Source organism: Panicum virgatum, chromosome 7K, assembly GCF_016808335.1.
Source record: "Panicum virgatum strain AP13 chromosome 7K, P.virgatum_v5, whole genome shotgun sequence".
Lineage (NCBI taxonomy): Eukaryota > Viridiplantae > Streptophyta > Magnoliopsida > Poales > Poaceae > Panicum > Panicum virgatum.
In genome coordinates this window covers 44,826,638-44,847,947 of record NC_053142.1, presented here as the reverse complement: position 1 = coordinate 44,847,947, position 21,310 = coordinate 44,826,638, and the positions used below count along the sequence as shown (strand labels likewise).

The 21,310-nt window shown below is 44.5% G+C and overlaps 4 protein-coding genes across 7 annotated transcripts; 2 read left to right on the top strand and 2 right to left on the bottom strand.

Moving 5' to 3' along the window:
• On the top strand, nt 1-426 carry LOC120640295 (mavicyanin-like). The gene has a single exon (XM_039916144.1). It carries the CDS (start codon nt 1-3, stop codon nt 424-426), a length of 426 nt encoding a protein of 141 aa, XP_039772078.1.
• Nucleotides 427-9,695: 9,269 nt separating this feature from the next.
• LOC120641567 lies at nt 9,696-12,502 on the top strand. Its single transcript, XM_039917745.1, has 6 exons — nt 9,696-9,940; nt 10,117-10,230; nt 10,362-10,473; nt 10,572-10,633; nt 10,812-11,168; nt 11,414-12,502. Exons 1-6 carry the CDS (start codon nt 9,926-9,928, stop codon nt 12,095-12,097), a joined length of 1,344 nt encoding a protein of 447 aa, XP_039773679.1. The 5' UTR covers nt 9,696-9,925; the 3' UTR covers nt 12,098-12,502.
• A 60-nt stretch (nt 12,503-12,562) lies between these two features.
• Nucleotides 12,563-13,560, bottom strand: LOC120641568 (organelle RRM domain-containing protein 6, chloroplastic-like). Its single transcript, XM_039917746.1, has 4 exons — nt 13,451-13,560; nt 13,165-13,233; nt 12,966-13,072; nt 12,563-12,855 (listed from the first exon to the last, which is right to left on the bottom strand). Exons 1-4 carry the CDS (start codon nt 13,464-13,466, stop codon nt 12,799-12,801), a joined length of 249 nt encoding a protein of 82 aa, XP_039773680.1. The 5' UTR covers nt 13,467-13,560; the 3' UTR covers nt 12,563-12,798.
• A 223-nt stretch (nt 13,561-13,783) lies between these two features.
• LOC120641566 (PH, RCC1 and FYVE domains-containing protein 1-like) lies at nt 13,784-20,198 on the bottom strand. Of its 4 annotated transcripts, none has more exons than XM_039917742.1 (10): nt 19,994-20,161; nt 19,687-19,920; nt 18,868-18,954; nt 18,019-18,108; nt 17,841-17,927; nt 17,549-17,743; nt 15,057-17,069; nt 14,825-14,971; nt 14,292-14,704; nt 13,784-14,198 (listed from the first exon to the last, which is right to left on the bottom strand). In XM_039917742.1, exons 1-10 carry the CDS (start codon nt 20,081-20,083, stop codon nt 14,063-14,065), a joined length of 3,492 nt encoding a protein of 1,163 aa, XP_039773676.1. In that variant the 5' UTR covers nt 20,084-20,161; the 3' UTR covers nt 13,784-14,062. The 4 variants fall into 4 exon arrangements, 3 of the variants coding, with proteins under 3 accessions (XP_039773676.1, XP_039773677.1, XP_039773678.1); XR_005662311.1 differs by having other exon boundaries at nt 13,786-14,198; nt 14,292-14,462; nt 19,994-20,166; XM_039917743.1 differs by having other exon boundaries at nt 19,687-20,198.
• Nucleotides 20,199-21,310: the final 1,112 nt, after the last annotated feature.

Below are 21,310 nucleotides of genomic sequence, written 5' to 3'. Positions count from 1 at the left end.
ATGCTCCGCGCGTCCGTGGCAACTGCGGCCGGCGGCCTTGTGCCCGGATTGCGCACGTCGGCAGCGGCGGCATTCCCAGTCCTATCAAGCTCTGTATCTAATCTCATTTGGCTTACAGTCTCAATGTACAGTCACATATCGTTGTGCAATACCAAGCTCTTCTGCATCAGATGCGCACTTTTGATTTGTGATCGGACGGAGAAGAAGGTACTTTCCAACATTTACCGTAATTGGTCTGCCCGGGACGGGTACCTTTCCTGCTCGGCGCAGCGCCCCGTCTCGGTCGCGCTGATGACCGGCAGCGACACGGTCAGGCTCAACGGCGCCGGGGAGCGCTACTTCATCTGCGGCGCGCCGGGGCACTGCGCCGCCGGGATGAAGCTGCAGGTCCGGGTCATCAGCGGCGGGCGACGCCGGGTGCGCTAGGACGGTGATGCAAATTGTGTGCAGCGGCCGCCATCCGGTGGAGTTGACACTAGTTTTCTTTTTTTGAGGGGGTGCGGTGGAGTTGATACTAATGCAGGTGGGCCGCGGGTGATTGCGCATGGGCTTCTGTTAGGGATGAAAAGGGGCCAGTCCACTGGTCTACTGGGCCCTCATTGAAAGTTTTGGCCCCTGTAGACCACCGAACAAGTGCAGTATAGTAGGCCTTGCACATGGGCTAAAACGATATGTTCAGCACGGGCCCAGCCCAGAGAGCGATAAGTTCGCGCGGCACGGGAAAAACCGACAAGACCGTGCATGTTCGTTCTTGAACTCCACCCATAATCGATGTGTTGTTTTGACTATGGGCTTCAAGAGTTTGGCCAGAACTCTCTTTCTTGTCAAGAAAGAGACAAACACTCTGTTCGCTGGGCTGGAGCTAGAGCTGGTGGCTGGAGTGGTGTGAGAGAAAAATACTGTTGACTGGCTGGTGGCTGGAAGCGGGTGCTGGAGCAGTGTGAGAGAAAAATACTGTTGGGCTGGAGGCTGTTAGAACTGCCGAACAGAGTGAAAATCTAGTTCATGATTCATGAATCATGCATACGGTGCTCCTCCATGCTTTATCAGCAGCCACCAAGGTAAAGCTGGCGTCGTTTCTTCCCATGCACTGATTGTTTGCAGACCCAAAGCCAACAGCATCTAAGCGCCGGTTCCACGTATCCCAAGAGCGAGATTAGTTAATTAAGACCCTGTTTGGTACAAAAAATCTCTAGACTAAAAAAACCCTGGGCTAAAATTTTAGTCCCTACCTGTTTGGTTTCAGGGACTAGAGGGACTAGAAGTCTGCACAACCCCTAATCTGCATGCGGGTCCCGTTTGTCATCTCCTTCCTCACTCCTTTTGCCCATGCCAAGCAGGGAGTCAGGGACCGTCCACGGCGATACCCGTCGCCACGGCCGCCCGCGCCCGCGTCCCCGCAGGGACGAGCGAGAGGTTGGAGTGGGTCGAGGCGCCCGCGGAGGGGCCTTGCTGACGAAGCTTGGGCGAAGCCGCTGTCCATGGCGGACGCGCGGTGGTGGCTGGGCGCCTAGGAGAAAAGGTCCACCGTCTCGTCCTCGTCGCCGGCCATGGCGGACGAGCGGGTGGCGGCGCCGGGACGCGCGTGCGCCGCCGGGGCGTGCACGGGCCGTGGCAGGAAGCGCGTGTGGCGGCTAGCGCGGGCGGCGGCGCGCTGCGTGGCAGGAGCGGGTGGAGCAGGTCCAGGCGCCGCCGGCGGGGCCTTGCGCGGGCGGCGGGGATCTAGGTTTTGGCGGCGGCGGCGGCGGGATGGTGTGGGGGATGGGAGGAGGACGGGGGAGCGGCGGGGGTCATGGGTGGAGGTACGGGTTGCGGGGACATGTGGGGTCGGAGGGAGGGGCCGTCTGCTGGAATTTTAGCAAAAAAAAAGTCCCAATAAACTCTTCTTAAAAGTCTTTTTTATTTTAAACTCTAAGGGACTTTTAGCCCCAAAAAAATCACATCTGTTTGTTTTTTAGACCCATAAATCCCTAAGACTTTTGCATAAATCCCTTGAAACAAACAGAGCCTAACTTCTTTGTCTAATTTTGTTCCAAAGCCACCAGCTTCCGGATCAGTGCTTGCTCTGAGAAATTATATTATATTGCTTCGCGTTTCCAGGAACTGAACTGGCTGGTCCGTCAACCTTGTGCGTATATGGCAAAAGAAAGCACAAGATAACAGCCAGAGCAGATTCATCCAACCATGATGCACGATTATTAGGGAGGCATCAGTCCCCATCTGAAACCTAAAGCCAGCAGAAAATTTTCCCCTGGAGTATATTGGAGCTACCAATGCATGCGCTGCGTCGGACGGGTGGCGTGCGCCCCAACTGTCCGGTCGAACAACTGCATTTACTAATCGGAGAATGAGAGTAGTTAGATGACACGTCGCACCGACGGAAGTCGTTAAAGAACCAGAGTTTTATCTCCTTGTACTATAATCTTCATGACGTCGTGGTTGCCAAACAAGCACGCTCGTGCGCGTGCATAGGACGGCAGCAAACCATATTCAAATCACATGGGCCAGCTTTTTTGTTTAAAAAAAAGAAATCATATCGGCCTTGTTCTAACAAAATAAAAAAATACATATTCTGAGACGAAAGCAACACCTTTAGTATTTTAAGAATATCAAGTATAACCGATGTGGGTTACATTGCAGCATAGTATAATTTTAAGCTAGAGCTAAATCGACTGGGTGGCTACTAGCCGTCTCATTGGTAAGGTGAAAAATTGATAATTAGAGCTAGACTTTCTTTTTGGTGTGGTTGCATTCCGCTAATGTATATACGGCTCCGCTCCTTCATGGCTTCATGCCGTGTCAAGCGGGATATCCGCACGTCGATTTCTAAACACGTTCCTCCTGGATATTAATTTGCCGGTGGTACAAATCGGGGTCCTGGTCAGTCTGGTCCAAAATATTTTAGCGAGATCTGTCTGCCGCCACGAGCACGTGGCACCACCCAACCGGCAAGCCATGGAAGTCGGAGCCGTGTTTGGTTTACAGCGTGAATTTTTTTTCAAAAAAAACGAATACATGGGTACTAAATAAAGTTTATTTTTCACAAAAGACGAATACATGCATAGAGTACTAAATGAAATTTATTTGCGAAACTTTTTCACGGATAAATATAACTTTTTGAGATGAATCTAATAAGCCAAGTTTCACCATAATTAGGTACCGTGATGCTACAGTAACTGTCTCTAATCATGTGGTCAAAGATTTTATTAACTATAGCACATACTACAGTACCATAATTATAGAGATTATTTTGTAATTAAATTTTATTTAATACCTCTAATTAATAATGACATGGGCAAAATACCAAACACAGCCCTGATGGATGCCTCTGCGAGGAACCCAAGCGCCAACTACTGGACCACAGGTCACATCTCAGCAACGCTTTTTCGTGCCGGTTTTTCCAACCAGAAAAAAATCTCAGCAACGCTTTTTCCTGTATTCAGTGGAGGAGGAGGAACATCTCACGAGACTGCGAGAGCAGGAGAACATGTGGACGAGGAGGGTTCCCGAGCGAGCGCCAGCCCGTGGGTGGGGTCCCTGCTCGACGGGCTTGCCTGTGTTCACTTCCAAATTTTTTCTCTCCAATACCTCATGTATGGCCTTCTAAAATTTTCTCTCTTCAATACCTCATGTATAGAGTATTAAATGTAGATAAATAAAAAAACTAATTGCATAATTTTGATGTACACGATGAGACGAATCTTTTGAGCCTAGTTAGGTTATAATAGGACAATAATTACCATAAACAAACGAAAAGTGCTATAATGTACCACAGTGTTCAATGTGACCCTTTTTACCACTATTTTACGGATCTAAACACAGTCCTTGTGGCCACAGACCACCGGCCCGTTGCTCTTAGCAGCGAAGACAAAGAGCGATACAAAATTGCCTCTCTTCTGTGCTCAGCTTATCTACTACGAGTACTAGGCACGTGTCGGGCGTTGAGCCGGCAGAGCCGGTGTTTGGGCTCGGGGATTTTGGGCCGACAGGTTGGGGTGGGGGCGTCTATCTATCGCTTTAAGCGATTTCACAGAATTGCATCGCAGAAGGACCGGTGGGTGCGGCGCGCGCGAGTGGAAGCTGGGCCGGCCCATTAAGCTAACTGGAGGCACAAAATGTTGATAGGTCTGCTTCTAAATGTTTCACTATGCTCTTTGCTTCAGTTTTTTTTACACAAAGTGTTTTGAAAAAAATAAAATGTTTTTCAAAGAGATCACCATCTTCTAAATGTCGTTAAACACTTCAGAAAGTTTTGTATTTTTTGAATATATTGCAGATTTGTTTGTAAACATTTTAGAGTGTTTAGAGACATTAAGATTTGTTGGAAACATTTCAAAGTATTCTTGAAAATTGTTTACATGAAAAGTTCCCAAAATTTGTTTGGAAACAGTTCAAAATATTGGAATATTTCATAGTGTTCCGAAATGTTCAGATTTATTTGGAATGAATTCTAATGTTTTGAAAAATTGGTTACAAGAAAGTTCCAAAAAAAGTTCCCAATAAATATTCCGAAACACTTTAGAATGTTTCGAATGTTTGAAACATTTCAAATATGTTTGGAAACAATTCAAATTGCTCCCAAGCATTCAGATTTGTTTGGAATCATTTCAAAAGTGTTTTGAAAAATTGTTTACACGAAAAGTTTCCAATAAATGTTGTTAGAATCTTCCGAATGTTTGAAAATATTTGTTCAGTTTTTTCAAAATCTTGGAACATCTCATAGTGCTATGAAATATTTAGAATTATTTGGAATCATGTCTGGAAAAATTGATTACACGAAAGTCCCAAAAAAATTCCCAATAAACATTTTGAAACACTTTAGAATGTTCCAAATGTTTGAAACATTTCAAAAATATTTGGAAACAGTTCAAATTGTTCCGAAACATTTAGATTTGTTTGGAATCATTTCAAAAATCTTCTAAAAAGTTGTTTACATGAAAAGTTCCCAATAATGTTCCAAAACACTTAGGATGTTCTAAATGTTTGAATTATTTAAAATTTGTTTGGAAATAGTTCAAATTATTCCAAAACATTTAGATTTGTTTCGAATCAATTCAAAAGTGTTCTGAGAAATTGTTTACACGATAAATTTTATTCCGGAAAATTTCAGACTGTACAATATATGTTGTTACAATCTTCCGAATGTTTGAAAACATTTGTTCAGATTTTTCAAAATCTTGGAACATTTCATAATGTTCCGAAATATTCAAATTTGTTTGGAATCATGTTCTGAAGAATTGATTACACGGAAATTGCACAATAAATGTTCCGACACACTTTAGAATGTGCCGAATGTTTGAAACATTCGGCACATTCTAAAGTGAATTTCAGAAAATATTTGGAAATAGTTCAAATTGTTGTGAAACATTTATTTTTTTGGAATCATTTCAAAAGTCTTCTGAAAACTTTTTTTAATACGAAAAGTTCCCAATTAATGATCCGAAACACTTTAGGATGTTTTGAATGTTTGAAACATTTCAAATTTGTTTGGAAACAGTTCAAATTGTTCCGAAGCATTTAGATTTGTTTGGAATCATTTTAAAAGTGTTCTGAAAAATTGTTTACACGATAAATGTTGTTCGGGAACATTTCAGGGTGTTCCAAAGAAATTGGTAACCAAAAAGTTTCCAAAAAATGTTAGGGAGTGCTGATTTGCTGGGGACATGCCGCAGAAACCAGTTGATTTGCTATCGCTCGGCGCGTGCTGCAGCAATCCAAATCCACCACAGGTGTGCACGTCCTCCTCTGTTGGTATGAAATGGGAAAATAGTGCGCACAAATAAAAAATGATTGCGCGGCTTTAAAAATTATTTCGAATTTTTTATTTGAAACATTTTTTTTTCAAATCTTTAGTTGTAGTCTTTGCCACAAGTTCATTAACAATAAATATCGTTCCAAAATATTCCTAAAAGTTCTGACCTCTAAAAAGTGTCCCCAAGCATTTCAGAATGTTTCAAACAGGGAAATTTGTTCAAACTATGCAACAATAATTCTTGTTCCAAAACATGTGTAAAAGTCCAATCCTATAAAAACACGTTCGCAATATTTTTAGAATGTTTTTAGACATAATTTGGGCTCCTTGGTTTGAAACAAGGAAAATCATTCAAAACTATGCGTTCCAATCTAGACAAATAGAGCATCTAACGTGAAAAGATAGAAACAGTACATGTGGATGGAGCCGCGCGGATTGCTTCTGCGATAGCACATCTCGCATCGGCTTGCGCGATAAATATAATTAGCTGGGGGCATCTATATGTAGCGTGTGCGACTGCAGCTCCCCTCATCATAGAAAGCTAGTCCAGTACGAAGTACATGCGATCCAAATTCAAAATCCAAATAATATTTTTCACAACATAAAAAATATTTCAAAAATATTGTTCCTAAGAAGAAATGTTCACCACAAGAAATATTGTTCTGAAGATAAAACAAAGTATTGCAAAAATAAAATTAAATGTTCTAATTAAAAACAATGTAAAATGATCTAGAAGAAAAAAATATTAAAAAATATTTTTAAATGTAGGCAAGTGTGATCTAGTTTTAAAGATCTCAATACAAGGATCACTATGGTGTAATCAAAAATTGATTTGGATAATTGATTTACGAAATAGAGAATTTCTTAGTTTGAATATATTCACGAAATCCAAGAGACATGCTCCGGCCGCAGCAGCGACTAGCAACCCTTCTGCGACGCCTCAGCAGCCACTCACGCGCGCGACGAATAGAAAATCCCGGTTGGGGTGGCTTTGACGTGTCAAAAAAGTGCAGCGGCGGTGGGCCAGGCGACGGCGCCACCCTGCGCTTTTTCCTTCTGATCCATCCATCCGAGCAACGGACTCGACGACGGGACGTGAGAGCCCCGCGCGCGTCCTGTCGAGCAGCGACCCAAGCCAAGCGAGTCACGTTTGGTCGCGTGAATGCACCGCGAAGAGGAGGCGGCCCGGCGGATGGGATCAGGATTCAGGTGATCATATCAGACCAGGGAAAACTCCAAGGACCCCGATATTTGTCGAGATATTTCGGCAGGAGCGCGAGGTCGGTCAGCTCCGACGAGATACTACTACCGTTAGCGCATTCTCGGCGGGTTAGGCTCTGGTAAGCCGCTTCACGCGTGTGCGGGACTTCCTAAAAGAAGCAAAGCCTGCTGATATTTGAAGAGCTCGGCAGAGAATCTGGGCAAGTTCGGCGCCGGCTTTTGCCGAGGGTTCAACGGCCTAGAGCCTAACACCACCGTCTCGACGCGGCGGTGGCATGCCCCCAGATCCAGCACGGCGGCGGCCCTGATTTTTTTTTAAATTTTCGATGCTTTGACCACTAATTAGGGGTATAAAATAAAGCCTAATTACAAAATTATCTCCATAATTATGATACCGTAGCAAGTACTGTATGTAGTGAGGCATTTGAACGTACGATTAGGGGACGATTAAGCGCCGTTGCTGTAGCATCACTGTAGCCAATTATGATGAAACTTGACTTATTAGATTCGTCTCGAAAAACTATATCCATCCAAAAAAATTTCGTAAATAAACTTTATTTAGTATTTCAGGCATGCATTCGTGTTTTTCTAAAAAAATCTTCACGCTCTCATCCAAACACCGCGGCGACGACGCAAAGGCACAGGCGCCGGATGGATCGATAGGTAGGAACACCTCCCTGTCGCGCGACCCCACGACAGCGCATGGTTTTACTCGCGCCCAGACCATGGAAAACAAAACCGCTCGATAATCGCGATTATCGGTAAAATTTATCGTTATCGATGCTAACTGAAAACGTAAACCGACTGAAATTTCGTTGGATTTCAATGGAAAATTCAAAAATTTAAAAAAATTCATAAAAAATAGAGAACTTATTTTTATAAAAAACTAGACCTTCTCTTGATTCCAGAATGTTGTCACATGTTGAAAGGAACAATTGTTTGCTCAGGGAAAAAATATTTTTATCTAACTTAAGTCAGACATATGCTGCCAACTTAAGTCAGAAAAATCCGACTCGTTTTGAACATATCATGGAGATAATAGATAGGAGGATGTCAACTGTCATGCTAGGGACTTATGTGCAAGGTGCTTGTGTTTTGAATCCGATGATGAATTATACCATGGGGACAACAGATTCCTTAATGACAAATCTTCGCAAATGTTTAGAAAGGATGTGTGATACAAACACAGCGGCTGCTGTACTTCAGGAAGCTGTGTTTTTTAAGCAAAAGCGAGGAGATTTTGCTGGAGAGCTAGCTAGGAGGATGGCCACTGATCATGCTACTTCACCGGCTAGTTGGTGGTCTATGTTTGGTATTGATACTCCAACACTTCAACGCCTTGCAATGAAGCTTCTCTCTCAATGTGCCTCATCAAGTGAACGTGAGAGGAATTGGAGTACTTTTGCCTTCATCCACACAAAATTGCGAAATCGGTTGGGACACAAGAAGTTGCATTAGTTGGTTTTTGCGAACTACAACCTTCGACTTCGTATCCAGCGAGCAAGAAGCACAGTTGAGCCTAGTGACTTTGATCCTGCGAGTAGAATGATGGATCTTTCATTCTATCGCCAACGAAGTGCTATTCAAGATTGGATGGAGCATGGCAGATCCAATGCCCCTCCAACATTGGATGAGGACTCTGATATTAGTGATGTTCCCATTCCTAATCCAATGTTCACTTCTTTGGCAGAGGACAATGAAAATTTAGAGCAATGGGCAGGTGAGAATGTTGGTGATACATATCTTGACAAAGAGGAATACAAAAGTTCTCCGACCTGGGCCACCAGAAAAGAAGGGAAAAATGATTAGGAGCCCTCAAGAGGAAGAGCTTGCGAGCAATGAGACAACACCTGAGCCTAGTGGTGGTGGTGATGAAGGCAACACCGATGATGACGATGATGATGACAATGATGATGGAGGGAGTGGTTATCCTGTGAACTATGAAGTTTGTATGGACTATGCACTTATTTATTTATATGAACTATGCACTTCGTGGTTTGTATACATGTGTAAATTCATGTGCTTTATGCAATTTCATGGGCAAAATATGTAAACATGTTTATTTCTTAGGCAATCCCATATGTAAAATTATACATGTATGTGTAATTTATCTAATATAATATAATACATAACCTAAAAAATTAAATGCTATCAAACCTTTATATTTTTTCCACTGTCAAAACACATTTTTCAGTAGGCGAAGCGATAAACCGTTCGGTTCGCATCGATTATCGACGATAAATTGTCGATTTTCATTTTTTGAATTTGGGTCCCTTTACCAATCGGTTTTGACGATTTTTCACCGATTTTCAATCGATTATCGTTACCGAAGCTCACTAATAAATGTTGTATCACCGGTAATGTAATCCTTGTCCCAGACCCAGACAGGAGCGTACAGTAACTGAGGCGAGGCGGGGGCGCGGCGCGGTGGTGGGCGTGGCGTGGCGAGCAGCTGGCGCCCGACGGCCCGAGGCAGGCGGGCAGCAACCCGCGACGCAGCGACGGCCACAGAAATCGAGCGGCGCCCGGGCGTCCTCCGCCGCCGCCGCAGCCAGACAGGGCGGATGGATTAGATTAGATTATTATTCACCTCAGGCGACGGGACGGGAAAAAAGCGCGCGCGGCCGCGGAAAAGGGTCCGGCTGGGGAAAAATCCCCGTCCGACGTGGAGCCCCGCCCGCTGCCCTTTTTCTCCGCCCCCAGCTCGCTGGCCTTCCGGCCTCCATTTCATTTCCTGCCTGCCGCCTCCTCGTCCCCTCTCCTCTCCTCTCCACCCCTGCCTCCGCCCTCTGCGAGATCGGCAGCTCTTGGACGGGTGTTCAGGTGCCGGTGGTTTGGCCTTGGCGCACGCTCTCTCGCCTTCAGCTGTTGCTTCCCTGGCGCTCCTGGTGCACAGCCGGTGAGCCGAGTTTCCGTCAGATTCGGTGGTTCCGCTGGTTTGGAAATCCGGAGATGGCTCGTTTTCAGGTAACTAATCTTGCTTCCTTTTACTCGTGATGATGATCAATCTTCATCGTTTCGGGAAGTTTGGACTGGAGCAGAGCATATATGCTCCCCAAAACAAAGGGTGCGTTGATTACTTGATCTCAACTGCTTGATCTTGTGCTGAGAAAATCCCAAATTCCTTTCTGTTTCTGATGAAGGAAATCAAGGCGACGAACGACCGAAAGCCTGCTGCTGATCGCGCCGGCCATGCAGACTTCATGGACCATCCGAAGAAAACTCTCGATTCGCCAGAAGGACCGCGAGCTCCTAAGGTACGGCGCTCAGCAGCTGAAAAACTCTCTTGCAATCTGCTGAGCGGCATGGTTACCGAGAATTGCAAATCTAATGAAGTTAGAGATGTTTTCCTGTAACCAAGGTCACAATTTTGGCACTTGCCGTTTAGGCACGCAAGCCATACACGATATCCAAGCAGAGGGAGAAGTGGACGGAGGACGAGCACAAGCTGTTCTTGGAAGCCCTTCAGCAACATGGCCGTGCCTGGCGTCGTATCCAAGGTCAGTGCCTTTGTGCTTATGGCCTTCGGTATGGCCATGTACTAGCTTTGTTAGCACAAGAACTTCAGAACTTCGCTGATATCTGGTACAATTTGCAGAGCACATAGGCAGCAAGACTGCCGTGCAAATCAGGAGCCACGCTCAGAAGTTCTTCTCCAAGGTCTTATAGCCTTTTGCATAGAAAAAAAAAACACCCATCAAATCCCCTCTGCCTGAAAAATCCATGGATTGTGTTGCTTGCAAGGTGATGTAAGTCGCTCAATCATGGAGAGCAGATGCTATCCATGCTGTGTCGTCGAATCCATGTTTCTGATTGCCTTTTCTATCGTGCCCTGCAGGTCATCCGAGAATCATCTGGGGATAGCAACAGCATAGCTGCTCCACCACAAATTTATATTCCTCCGGCACGGCCAAAGAGGAAGCCAGCACACCCATACCCGCGCAATCTGGGTAATTCTCTCTGCAAGGATGCCTCTACAATCAAACAGCTTGAGAAGCCCCAGTTGAAGATACAGTTGCTGTCTGAGCAGGAGAATTGCTCACCAAAATCTGTGTTAACCACAGCACAGATAGACTCCGAGACCATGGCAACTGAAGGTAGTGGATCACCAGCTTCCTCGGTTTACATGGAGGAGAAATGCCTCACACCAAGCACATCAGTTGGGGAGTTAGGTGTGCAAGTAGCACTTTCCAAGGTACCGTGCATTCTTACGACCATAATATTCCTTGCGAAGCATATGTTCTTTCATTCTGAAGGATATTAGGTATCCAGTTAAAGTGCATAATTCTTCACCGTATATACCACCACAATAGCTGTTCCTGGCACCATTTTACAATAATTCGGGGTAACATGGAAATGAAAATTTGTATTATTTGAGAACAGCATCTAATTGCACAATCGGTAACATCTGAATTCTAACCAATACCAAATATCTTTCAGGACGCCACCACTTCAAATGGTGCGGCATGTGGAATACCTGAAGGTCCAGTTCTTAGGCTATTTGGCAAGAGGGTTGTGGTAAATAATTTGCATCAGCAGCCAAACTCCGATACTGGAAACCTAAAACATGCCGCAGACATGGAACTCGACGCTTCAGCCGAGACACCAACTAGTGGAACTGGGAAGTTCTCTTCCCATGGTGCAGAAGAAGGGAAGACATGGAGCCCGTGGCTGACTGGTACACAGCAGTTTATGTACTATCTTCCTCAAGGGGAGGTTCTTTCTGTGCATTCTGCTTGCCAATTTCTCAGCTACAGTAATGTAAGCATATCTTATGGAGTGTTGAATCCACAGACAGTTGCTTCAAAGAAGCAGCAACACCAGCCATCTCAAGCTTCAGACTGCAAGTTCACAAGGGCAGAAGGATCGTGGGCGGAATCGATCACAACCTCCAGCAGTGTGCCTGAAACAACTCAGAATTCAGATTCTATAGAATCTAGTCAAGTAAACAACGACAATGATGAAGTGATACTTGTTCCAGGTTCAAGAAAATATTTAAGCACAGTTCCAACCTACCTTCGAGGTTTTGTGCCATACAAGAACTGCACCGCACAAAGCAAGATGCCGCAGTCACATGTTCCTGGTGAGGAGGCAGATGGAGATATGACAAGGTTGTGCCTGTAAATTTTTGGGTCCTCAACATCGCTGCTGGGGACGTTTTTGCTGATATTTAATACATATGACTAGTACAGTATCGTAGTACTGATGTTTTGCAGGAAGACCATTCTGCATTCTGCTGTTGCTTACGAGAGGCAGATTGAAACTGGTGAAGTAGCCTTCCACAAATGGAGGCGACCATGGTTCCTCTCTGCCCATGTATAGTTCAAGACTGATGTTTCCATTTTCCTCTTTGCGTGTTTGTAATTTCCCACAATGCTGGAGGTTCAGAGGTCAACGGTTTACAGTTTTTGATGCAGTATGTAATGTAATAGTCATAGGAGACCGTATTGTATGGCGAACGAATGTAAATTACTGATGCTGTTTGCCTGTTTCTGGAACAATGACATTATGGCATGGCAGCTAAAACAACTGAATGTTGCTAAGGTTTCTTCCGTTACTCTATTGACATGTGAACTTCAAGTCAGCGCGTATCATCAGGGATTTTCTGAAATCAACAATCAAAGTTTCTGGACATCGTCCAGTGACGTGCAAATCATACTACTATGGAGTATCAATGCCTTAAAAAATCATAATACTATGGAGCTTTGGTGGAGGCCATGCTTCTGCAATGGATTTAAATTGGCGCACACAGGTTCATGTAATTTGGAAAGGCTTGCCAGGTTTGTCTTCCAAGCGTCAAGGACTTGGCACCTCGGCGCGATCCCTCAGAGTCCAGGCCTTCGTTTTGCAACCTCGACAAAGATCACTCTACCATCCAGGAACTGCAGAGGATACGGTGAATTTGCATATGCCAAATAGATGAGCTGCAAGCTGACAAATCGTCTGGCAGACACACACACACACACAATGATCTGAACTTTTTTTTTCGTACCTTCCCGTGCATTCCTTCGATGGCACTCTTGGCTTCCTCCTCGACAGCGTAGGACACGAACGCGAAACCTCTCGGCCTCTTTGCTACTTTATCCATCACGAGATGAACTGCAGCAGCAAATGGGAGTCAAATCTGAAACATCCTGAGGCGAAAAGGGTCGCAGTTTTAGAGTTTCTGACCGCGTCACTCGGTTAATCACCTTCTGTAAGCTGACCGAATTTCTCGAACGCTCCCCGGAGGTTCTCCTCGGTTGTACGGAACGATAGACCTGCTCGAGGAATAAAGAGAGGAAACAAATGCTTTAAGATTTGAGATGAAGAACAGTAGAACACGAACACTCCGATTCTATTCCTCGTTGTTGCTCTCTGGGATTCCGGCATTCACGGGCGCGGACAATCCGGGGTTCCTTGGGAAGCCGAAGCCCTAAAATTCAAGGCATCGAACTGCGAAATCAGGAGATGAGGTGCCTACCGCGGACGTACAACCTGGTGGCGGCGCCATGGGAGGCAGTTGGCGGCTGGAGGCAGGCAGAGGCGGTGGACGGGCGCTGCTGGTTGCGGACCCCACCCGAAAGGGCAGCCGGACGCTTCGTGCGCGAGGGGGAGGGGTATGCCGCGGCAGTGAAGCTGAAGCTTCTGGAAGCAGCAACGGCGGGGGCGACGGAAGCAGCGCTCGCCATTGCCGGTGGTGGCCTGGTGGGACACTCGAAAGGATTAGCCTAGCTATCCCCTATTCGCACCGAGTTTTGGGTTGGATGGTTTCTTAGAACTGAAATCCTGACAACCAATACCCCTATATCTCAAACTACCCTTCAAAGATGTTAGGACAAATTATCAAATTCTACTTTCTGCAAGGAATTCACAACTGATACAGATTCATATAAGGACTGAATGACTAATCAACAGCAACTGAATCAGGAACAGAATCCAGCCCTCGTCTGCCTCAAACCTATCTATACATGCGTATCTACAGTAAGTTATACTGCCAATCATAAAGAAGCAAATGCTAATCAGTTGTCTGGTCTTCTCAGGTCATTTAATCAGTGTAAGTTCCCTGTGGTGTCCCTTCTTAGAAAAATGGTAGACTCCTATTGGTGGTTAATCTTGTAGTTGTACACTCTTGACTGTCACAGCTAACTGATGCTGTGTTTGTTCAGTGTCGTAATTTGCATACACCTTCCTCTTGTTCTCTTCCCACCATTGCTGAGCTTCTTTCTCGCCAAAATGTTTGCGACTGCACAAACCAAGAATAGATTACTGCAAATGTAAAAGGTGCATATCAGATGTAACAAGAACCAGTAAAAGGTGTCCTAGGATAAGGATTCACCTGAATCTCACTCGTCTTATGTCTTTCTTTCCCCTAGGTGATACAGCAAATGTAACATACACCCCACGCTCGATTTGCTCAATCACACCATTGGACATGACTGGGGCAACAGGGGCATCCGCTTCTGTGATATATCCATTTATGTCAAATGTTCTCATACCGATCTGATGACTGCATGATCCATCAACAGGCACGTCAGGATTTGAAGGTGGTGCATATCCCTCATCTCCTAGGCTGCTGGTGTGGTGATGATTCTGAGTGCTTTTGAGTTGATGGAATTTCTCAGTGGGAAGCTTTTCACTGGCATAATGTTGCAAATCTACTCTTAATGGTTGTCCCTGGTTAATATCAGATGTGATTTTGGGGTTCTCGGGTTGCTGGCCAACCACAAGTTTATCTGACATGGCCTTACACTGCACAGTTTACAACAGGCAGACATGCCGATCAAGGCAAAGTGATGCATCACACCTTCTTTGTTACTAAAAGAATTTATTGGCAAATACTATGGAATGAGATATGTGACACAATCATACCTGATCACTTAGAACCTTTATGATGTCTTTGGCTGCTTTGCATTTTGCAGCCTCATCCCTAACAATTAGCCATGTCTCATCAAGTTTTTGTTTGTACAGTTGAACCTGAAGACTTCTTTGCTGGTATTGCTCCGCAAGAAGTGTTACCTGTTTAATAGGTATAACAAGAGTATCAGCCTATTTGGTTATCAAAGGAGAAGCAGGTTTTTCCTGTCAGTGATTTATCAATTACCTGTGAACGAAGCTGATTTACTTCTTCCATGAGTAAGGTTTCTGTGCTTGTCAGCTCTTTTCTTTGACCATCAGTAGACTGTTGCAAAGAGCTGTCACACTTTAGCACAGCAGGGCCATGCATTCTTTGGGATATAGAGCTACCACACGTATGTTGATACCGAAAACTGTCTTGTCCAGATAAAAATTGAGCTGGGCACTCAACTTGCCCCCATCTCTGAGATTTTGCTTGAACCGGAGTGGCAGGGACCTCATTTCTCTGATTGGAACCATGAACTAAACCCACCTTTTGTACAGGTAGGTTTGCATCCTTGAATATACGTGACAACTTAGGTGTGTATGCCCTTAGAATTTGAGTTCTAGACATCTCTCCATTGGTCTTTAGTTCTGACTTTATGCTACCAGAATCCATAACTTTCAGTAGCTGACCGTAACACATGTCACATACACGATACCGTCTGCTCTTATCTGGTGCAAGGGCGGCCTTGGCAACCTTGTTACTAGTGCACGAATTGCAGAACATGGAACCACAATGGTAGCAGTTATGCTTCTTTCTAGTTAAACCAAAAGACATCTTGCAACCACTGCATACAGAGAGGTCCTTTCTTGAGATAGCCTTATGCAGACAGATTGCGGCAGTGTAATTGTAACCACAATATATGCTTTCGACATGCCTGCCTTCCAATGCCTCTACTAAAGTTGGGGAGCTCCTACTAAGATAGTCACCCAAACCAAGCTGTCCTTCCTTGCCTTTGCCCCATGTAAACACTTTCCCATTTGTAGTTAGCACTGCTACGTGGGAAGAACCTGATGATATGTTTCTGACAAACTCGGACTTAAGAAGTCCTTCAACCATACAAACAGATTTACCATCTGCTTGGCGGTTTCCTAATTGGCCATGCATGGAACTGCCAATCGTAAAGACCACACCAGTAAGAGAAAGCACAACAGTGAGTGCCGTCCCGCAGGACACCTGAATAAAATCATAGTCTGCGAGTGAATCAACGCAAGTTGGTACAAGCTTCATCTTTTTGTCAGGATGACCCAGCTTCCCCCGATCTGCATCACCCCATGTGAACAGCTTGCTGCTTGGCATATTGTTCTTGAAATCACTAGTTACTTCCACAATGGCAGCTGTGTGCCATGGCCCACATGCCACACATTTTACTTTTGAGCCTTTCAAAGACTCTACTTCTTTTGGCCGAGCAATTCCTTGTGTATCTCCATGACCAAGAACACCAAATGTTCCATCCCCATATGTGTATAACTGACCGGATGATGTTAAGATAGCTGTGTGCCATGGACCACAAGCAATCTTCGCAACAGATATGCCATCCAGGGGACTGAACAATTTATGCGGAAACCATTGGTTCCCTGCATAGCAGTCATTCAATAAACCCATATGAACTCCTTCACCCCATTCGAAAAGTTCACCAGAAACTGTTACTGCACAAGTGTGCTTTGATCCATATGCCACAGCCTTCACATGTAAAGAGGCAAGAGACTCAACAAGTTTGGGTCGGGAAACTTTAATATTTACTTGATGTCCAATTCTACCACTGCCCTCATTGCCCCAGGAGTAGACCTCCCCTTGTTTAGTAATTATTGCCACCTGAGTTTCCCCGCAAGCAATGCTTTGTAAATCAAGCATGTTGGTTGAGTCCACTAACCTTGGAAGGGATTTTGAAATATCATCACAATATAACATACTTCCAAGAACATCACCCCAGAAAAAAGTATCCTTCAAAGAATCGAGCCTACATGCTGAACGGGGTCCTTCAAAGGTTTTTAGTTTAGGCGTTTGGGCGATCTTAGGGTCCTTTTCTTTGTTACCAATCATAATATTTTTCAAACCATGTATATCTGGATTTGACATCTTGTGTGTAAGCTTTTCCAGGTAGGTATCTATGTCAGATAATGTTCGCTGTCTTGGGTAAAATAATGCTTCTGAATAATCAACACTAGCCCCTGAAAAGATTCCCTGTGTCTTGGGGCTCCTGTGTGATGGATGTACCTTAATATGAAATGCGGTAATGAAATCATTAGATCCAAAACGAAGAGTTCAATTTGGCCAAGAGCAGTAGGTGTTTAGAAACAGAATAACATGTCAGTAAGGAACATCTATTTAGTATTTACACATGAACAAGGATAAACCAACACTCATTATTGGGTTCAAAGGCATGTCAAATCATTTTGATGTGGATCCCATTTAATACCCTTGCAGTTATAGCTAATAAGTGTGTGGTCTGTTGAGATGGATGTAGGTTGGTACAACCTAAGAATGCTGTGTTTGTTTATTGGCCTTCTAATGTAAAATTCAGATAAGCAACCAAATACAGTCAGATACTGTGTAGTGTGCCACATTAAGATCCTTCCCAATTCCCAACCAAAAGCAGACAGTGCTATATGCAATACAGAAAAATGTCGAAGCATGCTATATACCATATTACCATGATGCCATTTAGGTCCCATGATGTTACTTCTGGAACTAACCTGTATGTGCCTGGGTGTGCTATGCACACCTGGTAGCCTACTCTTAAGCTGAATATATCTGCGAGGAGTATGTGTGCAACTGTCTATCTGTCTACTGCTTCTTGAACCAATTGACGAACATGGACTACACGGAGCTGGTAATAAAGCCCTCAAGCCCAGATACCAGTATTCAGCTTGACCTTTGTCGCTGCAGATCTGGTCATAGTTTTCAAAGACATATGGTGCCCGTAAGGAAAAATGGACGGCACAAGCTTACTAAGCAAACTGACTTAAAATATAGCAATGCCAATACCAAGTCAAGAGAGCACTCTCCATTTTTGTAAATAAGTGACAAGGACTGGGACTCCTTTTCTGGGCAACGCTGTCGCAGAAATTTTATCTGCAAAATTCTGAAGCCCTTAGAAATAGTTGTGGTATGCAATGAATAATGAAGAACCACGTTTTTTTTCAGTAAAAAATGAACTGCGTACAGTCTTCTGTCCGAGAACCACAGCTGACACTGAGCTTAAGCTCAAGCGTTTTTCCCTCCCTTTTGAATACCATACTAATGCTGTCTCATCCTGAAAAGAGAAGAAAAATTATTTTCCCATAACCTAAAGGTGTTTTTTCGTATAATAACATGAGTATAACATGAAAAGCTGCAATTATGGACAGGAACTGACCAACACCTCAATGTAAAATTCTATCTGATCCAAAATGATGCCATTTTGGGTGTAAACATGGATCTTAGTAAAAGCTATGACCTAAAGACCAGAGGTACTTCTGATCACCAATATGCTAACATTATTTGTCATGTGAGAAACCTAAATACTTGTATGACTATTAGTAGTTACAGTTGAAAAGTTCAACTGCGCTAGAATGACAACTTGGAATGGTGGTAGTAACTTCAGATGCAGTTCTGTTAACATTTCAGCAAGTGGAACTGCACAAGTCTAGGGAATATGCAGGGTTAAAAATAATATATTATTCGTTACCCAATCTATTCGAACATCATACCATTATACCAGTCTCTGTGACAGGGCATATAAGCTGTTCCCATTTCCCAAAGTGCGCGAGGAATAAACATCTACTTCGACAATTCTAGCTGAATAAACTGCAGTAAAAGAATATTGATACGCGTAGGTAAAAATCCATTGCCATTATATGATCTTTTAGTTGTAATGAGGCCCCTATAACTTCGTACACTAGGAATCATGTGTTAAGAAAAGAGAGAAAAAAAAGAATCATGATCAACAAGGTCGTATCCGCCTATCCCAGCTACTCTTTCTTTGTTTTGTGTTGTTTTATTGATAAAAGCACAAGTCACTAAAATTACTCACAGATGATAGCCGAAAGGCGCAGAATTTGGGCTTCCCTCTCTTGCCGCATTTCAGCAGATGCGCGCCCTTCTTCAGAGCAACGATGGCCTGAATAAAGCAATGAATTGAAGCAGTCAAATGGCCAATCCGCCCAAGAGAAAAGGAAACCCGTTCAAGTACTAGAAGAGCTGTACACACAGGTTGGTGCATTTCATTTCCCCAAAAATGCAGGATTGCAAAATCCTGAAAACTGTTAAGAAAAATTCGAGGCATTCCAGATAACAAAGGCGCCACTGAAATCCAAGAAATGGTGGTCTGACCGTGTGAGTGAGAAAAAAATATGGGAAAGTTTCAAGAAATGGGCATCACATGCACTCTCAGAAGTAAGGATGGATTCGGATGTCTATTCGAATGTCAGATTTTTGGTCATTTTTCTTCGATTATGAACAAATAAGATGTAGAATTTACTATGTAAATTCATAGTCTTGTACTTAACATTGATGTTGTAAAGATTCAAAAAAACTAAACCTCAAATTTATCATATATATTCTTAAATAATAGATATAAAAATTCGAATACGGATCGGATACGGATACGAATCTTTTTTCAACTTTTTAATTGTAGGGAGCAAATAATACATAAAAAAATTTATTCTTATGTGTAATAATATGCTTGATATTATAAAAAAAGATTAGCATAAAATTTTAAGCATATCTATTTTAAAATATCAAATTTGTTCTAAGAATTCGGATGTTTAGATCCATCCCTACTCAGAAGGCTAGAAATGGGCAAGAGGTGGGGGGGGGGGGGGGGGGGCAGAGAGAGATTCCGATGCTTCACCTGCTCGACGCCTCTGGTTGGCGTCCTCCCGTCGAAGCTCCCCGCCATTGCAGGCGGAATGGGGAAACAACCAGATGGTTGCAACCACGAACCACCTGGATCAGCTTCAAGAACCCTCTTGGGTTCGAGCCGAAAGCCAAGGCTGGAGTGAAGTGACCGAAAGAAAAAGGGAGAGAGATGGGAGGAAAAGTAGAGAGGTGTCTCTTGCCGCGGAGTGGGAGAGCAGCTTAAGCCCTGCAGCAGTTCAGGTTCAGGCCTCGGGGACCAGGGGCAGGGACCTGCAAAAGGGAGCAGGTGGCCGTGTCACCTGTGCTCGGTTGAAGAGCGAGCAGACCCCCGAGCAGGAGGCTCTCGCTGGCCGTTGGGGCCTTGGGGGGATTCTCGGCCGCGCGCACATGAGCCAACGGAAAAGGGGAAGGCAGGCCGGCCGTGTCCGTGTTCTACTGTTCTTCCTCCTCCCTCCGGGGTTGGCGCCGCAGGCCGCAGCCCCCCATGGCCGCCGTGTCCCTCGCTTATTAATTCCTGTCTAGCTACCAAACAACCAAACCCCTACGCCACCACATGTGTCCTCTCGGTTAGCGTGTGGTGAACAGTGGCGGCAGTACGTGTGCCAGCGAGAAGGGAGTTGAAAATGTTTGTCCTGGCCTCTGGAAAAATGGAAAATCTTGGGTTTGGTCCGTGTCAGCGACTCTTCTTCCTTTTGGAAATCTAAAATCTAGGTGTGGCAAGCAGAGGCTACGACGACGGCAATAATTGTGTCCACGATGAGCGTCAGAGCGTGCCCGGTAGGAGACAGACGCTTTTGGTTTAGGTCTCCGATGCGGCGATGCCTCACGAGTTCCATGTAGCCGTGGGTGGGAGTAGACGGCACAGCGCGCCGCGGCCGGACACCGAGGCGGCCAGCGCATGTGTCCACTCCGCCGTTGTTTTGCGGCGAGAACGAGCGCGGAGGAAGAAAAGAAACAGCCCGATTTATTTAACGGCTAGCTGAAGTGCACGCTAGCTAATCTCTACTAGGATCATGTTAGGTGCCGAGTTGGTTGGTTCTTTGTGTGTTGGCGCGGCACCAAGATTCTACTGTCACTAGTGGGATTGCTCAGTGCAGAGCGAACGGGAAATTTGACACGGAAAGCTCTTCATGAGGATCTCACGTACGATTCTGGAAGCAAATCTCTCCCTACGAATGCTGGCCAATTCCAAGAGAAGCAGGCCACGTTGCCGGCCAGGGATCGGCTGGGTGGACGACCCAGATCGTGCTTTTTTTTTTGTCATTTTGTAAAAAAAATCCTCGAACTTAAGAGAAATCAACACGCGGTGCAAGTTCCTTTCTCAGGAAAATTTGCAAAAAAAACTCTTAGAATTTCTCGAAATCAACCCGCAGTCCAACAGTGCTGGTTGAAGGAAATTTGCAAATAAAACCTTAAGTTTTCATAAAATCAACCCGCCGTCCTTATTCTCTCTTAGATTTTTTCCAAAAAATCCCTCAGATTTTAATTGAATCAAACCACAACTCGTTTCATCCATTACTTCCACACGAGCAACATTATACGTACAATTTAAACACCAAAACATATTGGAATCAAAAGTTGCTCAACATAAAATTTAATCAAGAATTCAAAAACTA

Bases quoted from the DNA above. Each gene is read 5' to 3' on its own strand.
- LOC120641567 (XM_039917745.1), top strand. The intron at 10,231-10,361 runs GTACGGCGCTCA...CTTGCCGTTTAG, and splicing joins AAGGACCGCGAGCTCCTAAG to GCACGCAAGCCATACACGAT. The intron at 10,474-10,571 runs GTCAGTGCCTTT...TACAATTTGCAG, and splicing joins TGCCTGGCGTCGTATCCAAG to AGCACATAGGCAGCAAGACT.
- LOC120640295 (XM_039916144.1), top strand. From the start codon at position 1: ATGCTCCGCGCGTCCGTGGCAACTGCGGCCGGCGGCCTTGTGCCCGGA.
- LOC120641566 (XM_039917742.1), bottom strand. From the start codon at position 20,083: ATGTGCGCGCGGCCGAGAATCCCCCCAAGGCCCCAACGGCCAGCGAGA. The intron at 17,928-18,018 runs GTACGCAGTTCA...AGAATTTTGCAG, and splicing joins TGGTTCTCGGACAGAAGACT to ATAAAATTTCTGCGACAGCG. The intron at 14,972-15,056 runs GTAATTGATAAA...CCTATTAAACAG, and splicing joins TAAATCAGCTTCGTTCACAG to GTAACACTTCTTGCGGAGCA.
- LOC120641568 (XM_039917746.1), bottom strand. The intron at 13,073-13,164 runs GTGATTAACCGA...TTGCTGCTGCAG, and splicing joins ATTCGGTCAGCTTACAGAAG to TTCATCTCGTGATGGATAAA. The intron at 12,856-12,965 runs GTACGAAAAAAA...TATCCTCTGCAG, and splicing joins TCGAAGGAATGCACGGGAAG to TTCCTGGATGGTAGAGTGAT.